Genomic DNA, 12,459 nt, shown 5'->3' with positions numbered 1-12,459 from the left:
GGCGGGGTTTCCATGGTGAACAGACAATCCGTTGGCAGATATATCTAGATCTGTATTTGTGTTTGCAATCCCATCTAGACCTGCATTTCTTGTTTTGGCATGCGCTCTTGTTGAGGAAGTGTCTATATCGACGTCCGCAGAAGGAGACATACCACCTAGGTCAACGTTGTTGGTGGCACCATTCATGCTAGGCGTTGGCGCAGGCCTCGGAGAAACCGGTATTGAAAGGCTTCCAAACGGCAAGTTGCCGTCTGACAGGGGCATTGTCGAGTCAGTGGAGGGAATGGCCATCCACTGGTCGTAAACTGTCCAGTCTATATCGGCGAACGGGGGAAAATCGGAGGCGAAGTCCGGGTTTGGGTTCATTTCCATGTCGACGTCGGGACTTATGCTTGAGCTTGTGTTGGTGTTGGGTATGTCTGGACCGGCACTGAGGTCCACGTTGGGAGTCGAGCCATGGTTCCCTGACAATGCCGAGTTTTGTTGTATGGGGTTTGCGCGCGGACCTGTGCTTTCATAGATGCTGGTCGGTGAGAAGGGAATGAAAGAATTCAAGATGGTCGGACTGAGAAGCCGACTGATATTGGGCCCTGGGTTTGTGCTGGGGCTGGGGCTGGGGTGGTGGCTGTTGAAGAGAGGTGGTCTGTTCCTGTTGTCTGTGTGAGGACCAAACCCAGGAGCACAATCAACGCCATCACCATCACCAGGCTGGAGCGGCCTCTGTGTTCGGCTCGTGTCCTGCGTTCTTGAAGAAGAAGTAGCACCCGACACGTGCTGCTCGTTCACGCTCAATGGTGCCAGATTGAAATCGTAGAATGGTGGGAAACCTGCCGATCCATCGATGTGCGATGGCGGGAGAAGAAACGGGTTGGACAGGAAAGGTCGCGTTGTTGTGGTGGACTGGCCCTTCTGCTGAGCCTCTTGTTGAACTTGGTGTTGATAGAAGGCTGTGGTCGTCGTCGACCCCAACGCCGTTTGGCCCAAGATAACTCTCAACACGCCAGTCACACGTCTGGCCTCGTTGCTGGTCGGACTGCGTTCCTCGCAGATGGCAAAGGACGCTCTGAGCAACTCAAACAAACTGCCCATCCTGTCGTCCTGGTTGAGGCTTTTACCCGGATTGGCCTTCTTCCACATGGACAACCCCAGACACAGCACCATGCAGGCGAGGTAGAAATCGTTCATGGTGAAGCTGCTCAACATCCAGCGGTCACTGTACAGCTGACCTCCTGGCTGGAGCTCTTTGTGGATGTCGAGCATATGTCTGGTGATGGCGGCGGCCGCATCTAGACAAGCTTGCGTGCTGGCCGGATATCTGTCTATATCCTGCGTCATGTATTTGCGATGCAGGACACACAGGGATTTCTGATACAGGAACTCGCAGTTCAGGCGCAACATGATCAGATACGGCGGGTCGGCGAACGATCTCGCCATCGGTCTGATGCGCAGGACATTCGGCATCGTCGCATGGGCGGCGCGCATTTCGGCGTCCAAGGCCATGATGTCTTGCTCCGTGTAAACGCGGAACGAGAGCGCATGGGCGCAGATCTTGCTGAACGCCGTCATGAGCCGGGACTTGGCGATGAAATAGACGAGCGGCGTAGGCTCCTCTTCCGACCGGGAAGGCGGGAGCACCGTGGTATGTTCGTCGAAGTCGGTGTCGACTAAGTTTCGCGGCGGCCGCGTGTCCCAGCTGTCAGGGGGGATCAGATTCGGAAGTCCCAGCTGGAATGACACCATCATATCCATCTGTTGACACGAGGACCACGCGCGCCGGCGCATCTCGCCTTCGAATGCGCTGAAGTGGGGAAAGTGTGAAGGATCCCGATGGTATCCGCTGCGGTAGGCCAGACGTACCAGGATGGCGAGGACGGTGCCGACTTCTCGCGACGGATCCATTGTAGTTCTATATCTGCACTGTGCATAGAGAACCAGCGCCTCGACCGCATAGCGTTTGGGCAGCACGTAGCCGCCGAGTTGGATGCAATGGCCGGCAGCGTTCAGGAATGTTGTGCGCATGCTACGCTGGTCTCCGGGTGTCGACCCTGGCGAGCCTACAGCTTCATCGACGATGGCGGATATGCAGCAGATGGAGAAGAGGATCGATAGCCAGTGCGGTGACGTCTCGAGTGGTGTCTGCCAAAACTGCTCGTATTGTCGTTGAAACTGTGGCTTGTGGATGAGCGGGGTGACCATGTATTGTGTTTTGAAGTATGTCGACAACCGCCGATCGAGCTCGAGTCGGGTTGGGAGTGCGTGGGCTAGGATCTGCGCAAGCGAAAGCCTGCCTGTCGAGCCAAACAAGTCTTCCGAGTCTGGCGCCTCTGGGTCCTCCGACTCGTCCAGCTCCGTGCTGGAAGCGTGGTCGACGCCTAGAGCGGTCTTAAGCTCCTGGATGTTCTCCAGGATGGCCGACCAATGCGTTGGCCCGACGTACCTCGACTCGGATGATCCAACCTGTAGATGTCCTTCCTTCGCGATACTTGAATCGACAGAGTCGGAAAGGATAGCTGCGCCGTTGGGTTTGTCCGAGGATGTGGTTGATGAAGAAGCTGGAGAGCTGCTGTTGACCATGCGCATCACCAATTGCTCGAGATGCTGCAACCTTCTCTGGGCCACCCCACGACTGTGCGTACTAACAGTGTTGCTGTTGCTGTTGAAGGCGCTGCCGTTACTGGCTTCAGGTCTGGCTGCTGCGGGGACCGGGTCATTTCTGCCATATATGCAATTGTCTGGATCCGCCCTTTTGACACACGTATCGCACGGATGGCCTCTGTCGCATTTGAGCTTTTTGCTTCGACAGTAGGCACATGAGAGAGGTTGTCGGTTCCGTTTGCCGACTTTGTTGGCGCCGGGTTGGAGACTGTAGAGATTGGCCCGGAATCTATGTGTCAATGATTCGAACTCGGCCATGATCACCGACTTGAGATATTGATGCGATGAAAGACCAAGCTAGAGACAGGAGCAAGTGGTGGCAGAAGGGTTGATGTGAGAAGACGTCGTTAGGCAGCGATTATTGATTACGTAATTACGTGATACTGCCCGATTCGGACGTGTAACAGACGTGGGACTTTGGGCAGAGCTGGCAACCACGATGGATCATAATTACAACCAGTCTACTGTACCTAGTGAAACTATCGAGAAGACCAAGACAAGAAGTCCTCGGAATTCTGAGCGGGGAATATCTGACGGAGATGCACAAAGACGGCAATCTGTGGCTGTACTGTGTAACGTGTCGACGAATATTTCTTATATTAATTTCGTCTGTAATTGGGGACGCGAGGCTGTCCCGACAACGCCGGGTATTCTCGTTCACAGAGACACTTCTGCCAGACCCAAAGCAGAAGTGCTGAATTCTAATGTAAAGATGTAAAGGCTCATGTATTCGGACCCTCTCTGCGCTGTCCCAGTCAGAGACACGTTTGAATCCACCAGAACCAATAGCAGACCATCGCAAGGGCTCTCTCTCTCTCACAGCTCCTTCGTGCAACCTGGTTTGACCTCTTCATAGATCGCACATAGTTCGCTCCAGAGCCTGTTTGCCGTTCGATCCCCTTCCGCACTTTTCACATAGTCACTGTACGACTTGACCCGGCACTCGCTTAGATATTGTCCATGAGTTTCCTTGCCTGCCGTGGCTGCATGCACCAATGTTCGAGCACCTTGTTCGCTTGGTCGCCCGACCGCTTTCAGCATCAAATTGTTCGGGAAACCGTTTTCATGGCGGAATAGGTTGGTCGTGCAAAACCCTGGAGCCACGTTGTTGACGACCACCAATGGTTTGCCATTCGGATCCTGCTGAGCGGAATGCGACAACAAGGAAGCCAGGTGTTTCACCAGGAGCATCACAATCAGTTTGCTGAGATAGTATCGCGCTTTCATGTCTGCCTTTCCCTTATCAGAGAGAGTCTTTAGAATCTGTCCCTCGGCCGGCCTGGTGATGTCTTTTGGACTAGCCCAGAAGTGCACCACTGAACCCGTAATGGCGAGCACAGGCGAGATGCTGTGTTTCTGTGCCGACCTACGCAGGATGGGAATCATCAATGTGGCAAGGAGAAATGTCGAGATAACGTTGACCGTGATGGTGGTCTCGTATCCCTCCGACAGTGAGAATTCGGTGAGGTCGACCCCGGCATTTAATACCGCGGCGTCAAGCCGGGGCATGCTATCACATTGTTGGGCAAAGGCGACAACGCTGGAAAATGATGCCATGTCCACCTCCATCGTAATAACAGACGGCTTTTGCCCATTTGCGCTCGGCACTGCCTGCACGATCTCTTTGGCCTTTTCTGCTTTCTCTAGGCTTCGACATGCCAAGATGACAGTGCTGCAGTTGAGCTGCACCAACAATTTGGCGGCGTCGAGACCGAGGCCAGAATTGGCTCCAGTGACCAAGATGGTGCGCCCAGTCAGGTCGACTGCAGGCATCGGCGGAGTCGAAAGTTGACCATGTAGAAAGCGCAAGAGAGTCCCCATTTTGACCTAGTTCTTAATTCGAGGGATTCAGTGAAGTCGGGTATGTGGGCAAGGGAGTGTAAGTGGTCGTAGATGAGGCAGAAAGTCACTTGCCGTTGCAACACGCCCTGGGTGTCTTATTATACTAGCATTGGAGACGCCAGGCATACCTGATATTTGCGAAATGCGTCTGCCTGCGACCATCAGTGACTTGTTGGCACCTTCTACTAGTGCGTAGTATCACAGTTACGCTGGACGTTCTCAATGCTGCCAATGGAATGATGCTCGGAGTTTAATGCTTTGCTGATGGGAGTATAGACTTTCTCCCGGGCCGGAAATAACTATTCGGGCCCGAGGTTACACTTACCATCATTGGCGGATTGCTCTGGTGGCTGTGTATTGCAGTGGGTTCGAAAGGTGTAGATCTGCTTTCAGACAGGAAGTCGAAGCATGATGAGTTGAGTCGAGTGGACTGGAGTTGGCCTTGCGAAGCTAGCCCTGATTTGTGGTTTCATGTTCCTCCGCTTCTCTTGCTGGAGGATTTTGGGGGCCTCAAAGGCCTCAACCAGCCCATGCCAATTCTCTCAAGTGTTCATCTGCTGCTCCATCAGCCACACAGCATCTTCGTTGTACTCGGTCAACGCAGCCTTCACATCTCCCTTTCCAGGCATGTACATCAGCGGCGCGAGCATGTCGAAGAGTCTGTCAACGTTGTCCTCTGACATACGGACATGCCGCAAAATGGAGAGAAACATGTCCACAAGAGAGTCAAGGATCCGTTCGTTCGAAGTTCGTATGGCGCTGCTGTTTTGATTCATTGTCAATAGACCGTTCGATCCCGTGGTCTGATTTGGCCGTATGGCCCTTCTGTCATAGGAAGTGACTATATCCGTTCCCAGCACCTTCGGCTTCGATGAAGCAGGTCTCTGTTGAGACCTGCCAGTAGGTTTAATCGCCGAGGAAAGTTTTTTGAAGAGCGCCTCAACGTCCGAGAATACATCTTCGATGCGACTGGCCATGAAATGGCCTGCTGCTCGGCACAATGTGGATATGGTGTCCGCGGCGGCTTGCATAGTGTATGGCATGTCGGATGAAGCGTCCTCTTCCTTGGCCAGAAGCCGTGGGACGATTGCAGGCCACACAGCATTCACAAACGGCAAGAAAGAATTTTCGTCCTGCGCCAGCAGCGGACATACCTCATCCAGAAGCTGGAGCAACGTGAGTCGTACCTTGGGCGATGGAGATGACATGTGGGGGACTGCTGATTGGGCAATATTCAGAAGCAGCTGATGAGCTTTTGACAATGTAGGCTCCTTTGCCCTACTCGTGTCTTCGAGCTGATCCTGGACGTCTTCCATCACTTCATCGTCCGACGATTTGCCTTGCCCGTCATCATCTGGTCCATCTAATGCTCTCATCCACGGCCGATGGGGTGCTCGGGTGACTGCTTCATGCTCTTCATCCGACTTCAACCTTCTCTGCAGGCGCGCTCGTAGGTCGTTAACGATATCTTCCACCCCAGATACGCGAGAAGGTACAACAGTATCGGGCTCGTGCTCGTGCTCCGAACCAATAGCAAGGACTTCCGGGGTCTTGGAACTCTGCTCAACCATCATCTTCAGGATAGCAAACAGTTGCTCGACAAGACTGGGATAGCCATGAAAGCTATCGAGAGCCCCAAATATGCTGGCTATCAGGTCATCGAGGTGTGGCAGGAGTCTCGCACCGCACAGTCGGATCATCATGGCGAGAACCTGCAAGCTGTCACGAGATACATCGAAAGTATTCAACCGAAGGGCAACAGCGTTGACCAGATAGTCAACGTTGTCGACCAGCATCTGAGCTGCTGACTCGTACTCACATGCATTTGCTACAATGTTCAATGCAGTGACCGCATGGCGTTGAAGCATTGCATTTTCATCACCAAATAATGTCAACAGAGGAAAGAGTGTTTCCACCAACTCAGGTCGATAGGAGCGGCCAAGTTGCCGAGCTTGCAGTGTGAGGGACTCCAGAGACATTGCTACCAATCTCCACTCTGCATCGCCTGCGGTTTTGGCCTCGGGATATTGTAACAAATTTGGCAATGTCAGAGCATACAAGTCTGAGATGAGGAAGGGTCGTGAGAGTTGCGACTCGGTCTCCGAAGCATTGCTCTCGATCAAATCATCGATGTCGCTAATATCATACTGGGAAGAACCAAGAAAGGCAAGGCCCAACCATGTCGCAGCGAGTCTCCTGTCGACATCCGGATTCAGAGTCTGATTGATGATGCTGCGCACGATGGCTCGACTAGATGGCTGAGACTTGAGATAGCTCACGAACTTCATCAGCTCGTTTGTTGAAGACTGTTGACTTTGGTGGCTGAGGATGATAGGCTTGAAGTCTCCTTCCACTTTCGTGGATCCATCTGCAAGGTCAATAGGACCACTATGAGGCACGTCATCGATCAGCCTTGCTTTCTTCGAAGTTGATCCAATGGCCGCTGCGGCGCTGTCAACGAGCGTGGCTGCTATTCTAGAACTCAGTTCATCAGTTGCATTCCAAGATTCTGCTAAAGCCGCAAACGACGTCGCCACTTGACCAAGCATTTGTTGCTTTGGTCTGTCATTGTGCCCTTGCATCACCCGTGGTAACGCTTGGGTCCAGTCATAAAACTTCTCAATAAGAATGTCCGCTATCTCTGGTCGTGATGTGACGATGTGTCGGAGCATGGCATCAGCCCTCGATGAATCAGGGGACCGACAGAGAACAACCATCGTCTCAACCATGAGAGGCACAGAAAGCGCAAGCGTCTGTGGACACTCCTCGATCACTAGAAGGCAGAGATCGAGAAGTGCTCCAGCAACATCTGACGCTTTATATGTCCTAAGTTTGGTGACTTGAACCAAAGCAAGGTCAATTTGTGTGGCCGTAGCCTGGAGCCATGACTTGTTCAAGACGGGGATAGCTTGCGCATGTTGATTTGTTGCCAGTTCCGTACCGCCGTCTTCGACATGTTTCTCAACAACTTCGTCAGAAAGGGTCTTCCTGACAACCAAGTTGAAAAGTTTCAGGTAAGCCACGAGAACTTTCCGCGTACGGCGGGCTTGAGTGCTCGGCCGCAAGACTTTCACCAGCGTGGAAACGGTGCGTGGTAATAAGCTGGCAGCAAGAGTCCAGCTGGCAATAGCCGAGTACAGCTCCAAAAGAGCCTGGGCTGCACTGATTTGAACAATTTCCGAGCTAGAATCTGCAATTATTTGAAGCAGCTGATAGACGAGCCGGTCCACAATGTTCGTATCACCAACCTCGTCAAGGACCTTCGTCGAAGCGCGTGCTATCTGAGCTATGATGGCACGAATGCATTCGCATGAAGCACATATAAGTTCGTCCGTGGCAGGCTCTGCCGGTTGACTGGGATTCGAGTTGGGGGAAACTAACAGGCTCATAAGAATCAGGAGCTGCCGTGCCATCTCCGGCACAATCTTGTCCCGCCATCCTCGTGAAACCAGGATTTCGACGCATCTGACAGCTACTTCCAGGACATGAGAAGGGAGGCTCCGGGCTTGATTGAAGATATGTGTGAGCGGGAAGAAGGCATACTCGGCCAATTTCTCGTCAAGCAAATTCTCGCTGCCTAGTGACTGCAGCACATCGTGGACTGGTTCCAGGGCAAGCAGTACAGCCTTCGGGGAGGCTTGACTGGCTTTGAATCGGAGCACAGTGGAACTCAGTTCGACGCAGGCCGGACGCAACTGGTAGATAGGAGTTAGTTGTGGGTGTGAACACCAGATAAAGGGTAGAGCGTCGTACCCGCTGGAAAGCCTGTTGGCGTGACTGAGTCATCGTGTCTTGCTTCAAGGAGCCAAGCCAGACTATTCTCACCGCAGCGTTGAATGTTCATCTCCGAGGACAATGACGTGTCGATGAAGGCGGCGGCCGGATTGCGGCATGGGATAGTTTCATGCTCGCTGCCTCTGGAAGTTTGGTGTTTTCGCTGTTGCAGTGGTATCGACAAGTGCACAGCCACAAATTCGAATCTGCCAAGATGTGGCGTTATCACCAATATCATGATAACCGTGGCACTGCACTGGCACTGCTACTACTAACTTGGGCCTTACTGCATGCTACTAGTACCTACCTTACCTCCACAAGCTGAGATATTCACCGAAAGAATATCACAGTATCCAGTATTAAAAAGCTGTCCACAGCAAAGATACTGCAGGTAGGGGTTCACGGTGCTTTTCGCGACCTCCTTCATCCCTTGTCTACTGTGGTAGTACCTACCTACATACTGGCCCCTCTGAATGCAGTGCGATCAGGAGTCAGGAGAAGCCTAGCTGAAAGAGTTCCGTGCCAGCTGAAAAAGAGGTCCAACGCCAGCTGACGGGCTTCCACGTGTGATTACGATTGGCGAACTGATATCCATCAAATACATACAGATCGGGGCCTCCGCACGGACGACTGTACAGCATAGATCGAGCTCAGGAGCTGCTGTGGGTACTATAGATATCGCTCTTGAAGAGTTTACCTTTCACTTTAGGGGTTGTACCTACCTGGATAGTACCTAACATATCATAAAAGTCTCCAAATTTCTTGGAACGGTGCCAGCGCGAAGCTACGTCTTAGGAACCAGCGTACCGACCTTATGATTGAATACTTTCCTATTGCCTAGACACCCTAAGCTAGTAGTTGTTGCTTAAACCGCTGTGAGAAAAGTATTTCTTGGTCGCGTGGGGAAATTGAAAGGGGTAAGTTGCGGCTGGCGGCAGCGATTTTACGCCTATCGTGTTGGCGTGAGGCTGTTTTACAGAGCGCCCGTTCCACCCGATGAGATCTTGATCCACGGAACAAACCTAGATTTCTGAGACGGGATACAGGTGCGCTGAAGGTAGAGTTCTGAAGCGGCACCAAAATTGGACGTTGAGACATAGGGAGATTGCTTGTAGCATGAATGGAGGCAATATGCGCAAACACAGAGCATGACGGTGACTGCTGCGCCCAAGAATGCCGGTTGACAGATGCAGACTACTTCCAGGAGGGCAAAATCATGTCCAGCCCCTCACCCAGCAGAGTGTGCCGGATCAGCTCCGGCCCTGCGAGCTCTTAAGCCCCTTTCATTCTAGCACTCTCGTCTCGGGGGGCACGGGGCGCCCCTGCTAAGTGACCGTCAGGGGTACCAATCGACCTGCAGAGTACACATGTACAAGGTTGTGCCGCTCGATGATTTGGCAGCTTGACGTCGACTGGCTGAAGGCTTGTTTCCTGGATCTGCCGCTTCCCGGTTTCTTGCCGCTGCAGTAAAAAAGTACTCGTCTGCCCCAATCGGCCAGAGAGACGCGTCCGCTTTGCTTTTTGTCAGAGTATTCTCCCCGGTTATTATGACAGTTTTCTCCAAGAAGTAGGTACGTGGGGTGTGGAAAGTGACCTCCAGCTTGATGATTGTTCCTCTTCTCAGCTGTAATAATAATGTGGGATGGCATTATAGTACTGCACGTCAATGACGTCTCGCAGATTCCAGATGTATACCCCAGACATATCTCAGTCTTCTGTGTCCACAATCTGGGGCCATCGAGCGAGGCTAGAGGCTTCTGGGTAGTCGGGGGGCCAGTGCATAGTGTGGACCTTGCCCTCCCCAATTTCCCACCTCTTGACGTAGGTGTGTAAAATTCAAAGCAGATCACGACAGGGCAGGACGTGGTGACAAGGGGGCCTGTTGAAGCTTCAAGACTGTCGGTCTTGCCGTGTCTGCGACCCTGGAATGCAGATTGTCCGCTGTCAGGTAAACAACGACGTGTCACCGCCTGTTGCTTGGACAATTGTACGTGGATCTCTGCAAACAGTGATATGCAGCTTGTCAAGGGCGAGTGGCGAGACCGACGGTCTTGGTTGTTGGACGTCCGAAGCAGGATTCGGCCGTGGGCAACGTAGGCAGGCCGGCGGTTGGGCCTCTGAAGGTGGGAACCTGGCAAGACCATCAGCTTCAATCGAACTGTCTACCCTAGTAGGGTAAACAGCCACGCGCCTGTGCATCTCTCTCTACTTGCTCCAGGACGTTTGAACAGCAAGATGTGGCGGGCTTAGTGTGCGGAGCAGACAAGGATCTCCAGCGCTGGCACGCGATTGAGGTGGACTTGGTTGGTGCATCGTGATTTCTCCGTCGAAATGCTGTCCGACAATACGGACTGCCGTAGGAGTAGTGCAAGGATTGACAGGCACAGGATGCTCCAGACAAGCTGACAGGAAATAGCAGGACCTAATGACGGTTCGTCCCTGGACTCGGATCGAAGTTAGTTTGCTGCCACTGTGAATCCACTGCCAGTAGGACTTCTATGCACTCACCACCAACCTCCCTTTTTCTTGATGCGCTGAGAACTGTGCCTGGACAGTAGTATCCAAGTTGTTGTTTGGCAGGTTCCGTCTGACGCACTCGTGATTAAACAGTAAACCGCGATTGCTCACCTTATTATCACCTTGTTTTCACTTGCTCTCGCTTGCCTGCGCCCTTTCCACTTTCCACTTCCTGGCATTCTACTAGTACCCAGGCACGACCACCACCAATACCGAACTTAAACCTGGACTTCCCCATCCCGGCTTCCTCTGATCGTCCCTGTCAAAATTCTCATAAAGCCTCCCTCTCGGCGCATCGAGACTCCTTTTCACCACTTCTTCACACTCTGCTTGGATCGTCGTCTCTCTTAGGAGTTACTCACGCTACCGTGCATGCTCTTACCGCCAGCACCCTTTACGACGCGTAACTCTCCATCCATCAACGAGACCTCAACATCCTCGCGCGCTCTCTCCTCACCCCTGCAGTCATGAAGGGTATCGTCGCCGCCGCCGCCGTTGTTGGCGTTGCTCTCGCACAATCTCTCTCTGACCTGCCAGCATGCGGTGTAAGTGACGAGAGATCCTGAACATTCATGAGAGCAAACACTGACCTCGCCGCCCAGCAAACATGCATCAACAACATGCTAGGACAAGCTCAATCCCTTGGTTGCCCCGACGTCAACGGCCAGCCTGACACCATTTGTCTCTGCTCCAACAACAACTTCGGCTTTGGCATTCGCGATTGTGCAGTCGAGTCCTGCCCGTCTGGCACGGACACCAATTCCATCGTCGTATTTGGCGTGGCTTACTGTAAAGCTGGTAAGTTCTTCCTGAAGAACTGTTTATAGTATCCATGTTGACGGTTTCCCAGCGGCTTCCGGTCAATCTAGTGTGGGAACCCTCTCTGCAACCTCGGCTTTGACTGCAGCTGGAACTGCGACCGGCCCAGCTGGTTCTGCTTCCGGCGTTACTGGCATTGGTAGCTCTGCGACGGGTACAGGTGCTGCTGGCGCAGGTGGTTCTGGTTCTTCGACTCCAGTCTCCACCGAAACCATGTTCTCTACCTTCACCACCGACGGCAGCACAATCACAAGCGCAATTGGGACTTCGACTATTCTGGGTGCAGCCGGTGGTGCGGTGGTAAGTTCTCACTGGCGGAAGAGGTAACTTCCATTTGCTGACTTACTTTAGGCGTCTGGCGCATCTGGCGTTTCCGCAAGTGCCTCATCCCTGGCCTCTGGTGCCTCTGCAACTGCCTCATCCCTGGCTTCCGACGCCTCTGCAAGTGCATCGTCTATCGCTTCTGGCGCAAGCGCCTCGGCTTCCTCCCTGGTGTCTTCTCTCTCCTCTAAGGCTGCATCAGCTTCCTCAGCCGCCTCCGGCGCCGGTGCTTCCGTCTCTAGCTCTGCGGCATCTGTTGCCAGTTCTCTCTCCTCGCATCTATCAAGTGCGACGGGTTCCGCCGGGACTGCTTCATCTTCTTCAGCTGGAAACGCCGCAATGCCGATGGTGACCATGGCTACCAACGGTCTTGCTGGTGCTGCCGGGCTCGCCGCTATCTTGATGCTGTGAAAGGAGTGTGCTAGACACATGAGCAAGGGCGAGAGCGCAGATGAGCTTTTCGAATTTCTTTTTTCACATCAGTGTTGATACCCACATTCACGGGCGTGGCTTTGCGTCGTCGTTCAAGCA

General features: G+C 53.1%; 4 protein-coding genes across 4 annotated transcripts; 1 reads left to right on the top strand and 3 right to left on the bottom strand.

Moving 5' to 3' along the window:
- Positions 1-74: 74 nt before the first annotated feature.
- A1O1_04014 (uncharacterized protein) lies at positions 75-2,913 on the bottom strand (the record flags this gene model as incomplete). Its single annotated transcript, XM_007724912.1, has 2 exons — positions 75-106; positions 153-2,913. The coding sequence occupies 2 exons, from the start codon at positions 2,911-2,913 to the stop codon at positions 75-77; spliced, it is 2,793 nt and encodes a 930-aa protein (XP_007723102.1).
- Positions 2,914-3,471: 558 nt separating this feature from the next.
- On the bottom strand, positions 3,472-4,476 carry A1O1_04013 (uncharacterized protein; the record flags this gene model as incomplete). Its single annotated transcript, XM_007724911.1, has 1 exon — positions 3,472-4,476. The coding sequence occupies one exon, from the start codon at positions 4,474-4,476 to the stop codon at positions 3,472-3,474; it is 1,005 nt and encodes a 334-aa protein (XP_007723101.1).
- A 563-nt stretch (positions 4,477-5,039) lies between these two features.
- Positions 5,040-8,283, bottom strand: A1O1_04012 (uncharacterized protein; the record flags this gene model as incomplete). The annotated part of the gene is made up of 2 exons (XM_007724910.1): positions 5,040-8,192; positions 8,251-8,283. 2 exons carry the CDS (start codon positions 8,281-8,283, stop codon positions 5,040-5,042), a joined length of 3,186 nt encoding a protein of 1,061 aa, XP_007723100.1.
- Positions 8,284-11,408: 3,125 nt separating this feature from the next.
- On the top strand, positions 11,409-12,339 carry A1O1_04011 (uncharacterized protein; the record flags this gene model as incomplete). The annotated part of the gene is made up of 3 exons (XM_007724909.1): positions 11,409-11,586; positions 11,639-11,907; positions 11,959-12,339. The coding sequence occupies 3 exons, from the start codon at positions 11,409-11,411 to the stop codon at positions 12,337-12,339; spliced, it is 828 nt and encodes a 275-aa protein (XP_007723099.1).
- Positions 12,340-12,459: the final 120 nt, after the last annotated feature.

The sequence above is a fragment of the Capronia coronata genome (genome assembly GCF_000585585.1).
Source record: "Capronia coronata CBS 617.96 chromosome Unknown acBCG-supercont1.3, whole genome shotgun sequence".
Lineage (NCBI taxonomy): Eukaryota > Fungi > Ascomycota > Eurotiomycetes > Chaetothyriales > Herpotrichiellaceae > Capronia > Capronia coronata.
The sequence above is the reverse complement of the archived record's forward strand: the minus strand, read 5'-3'. Positions and strand labels throughout refer to the sequence as shown.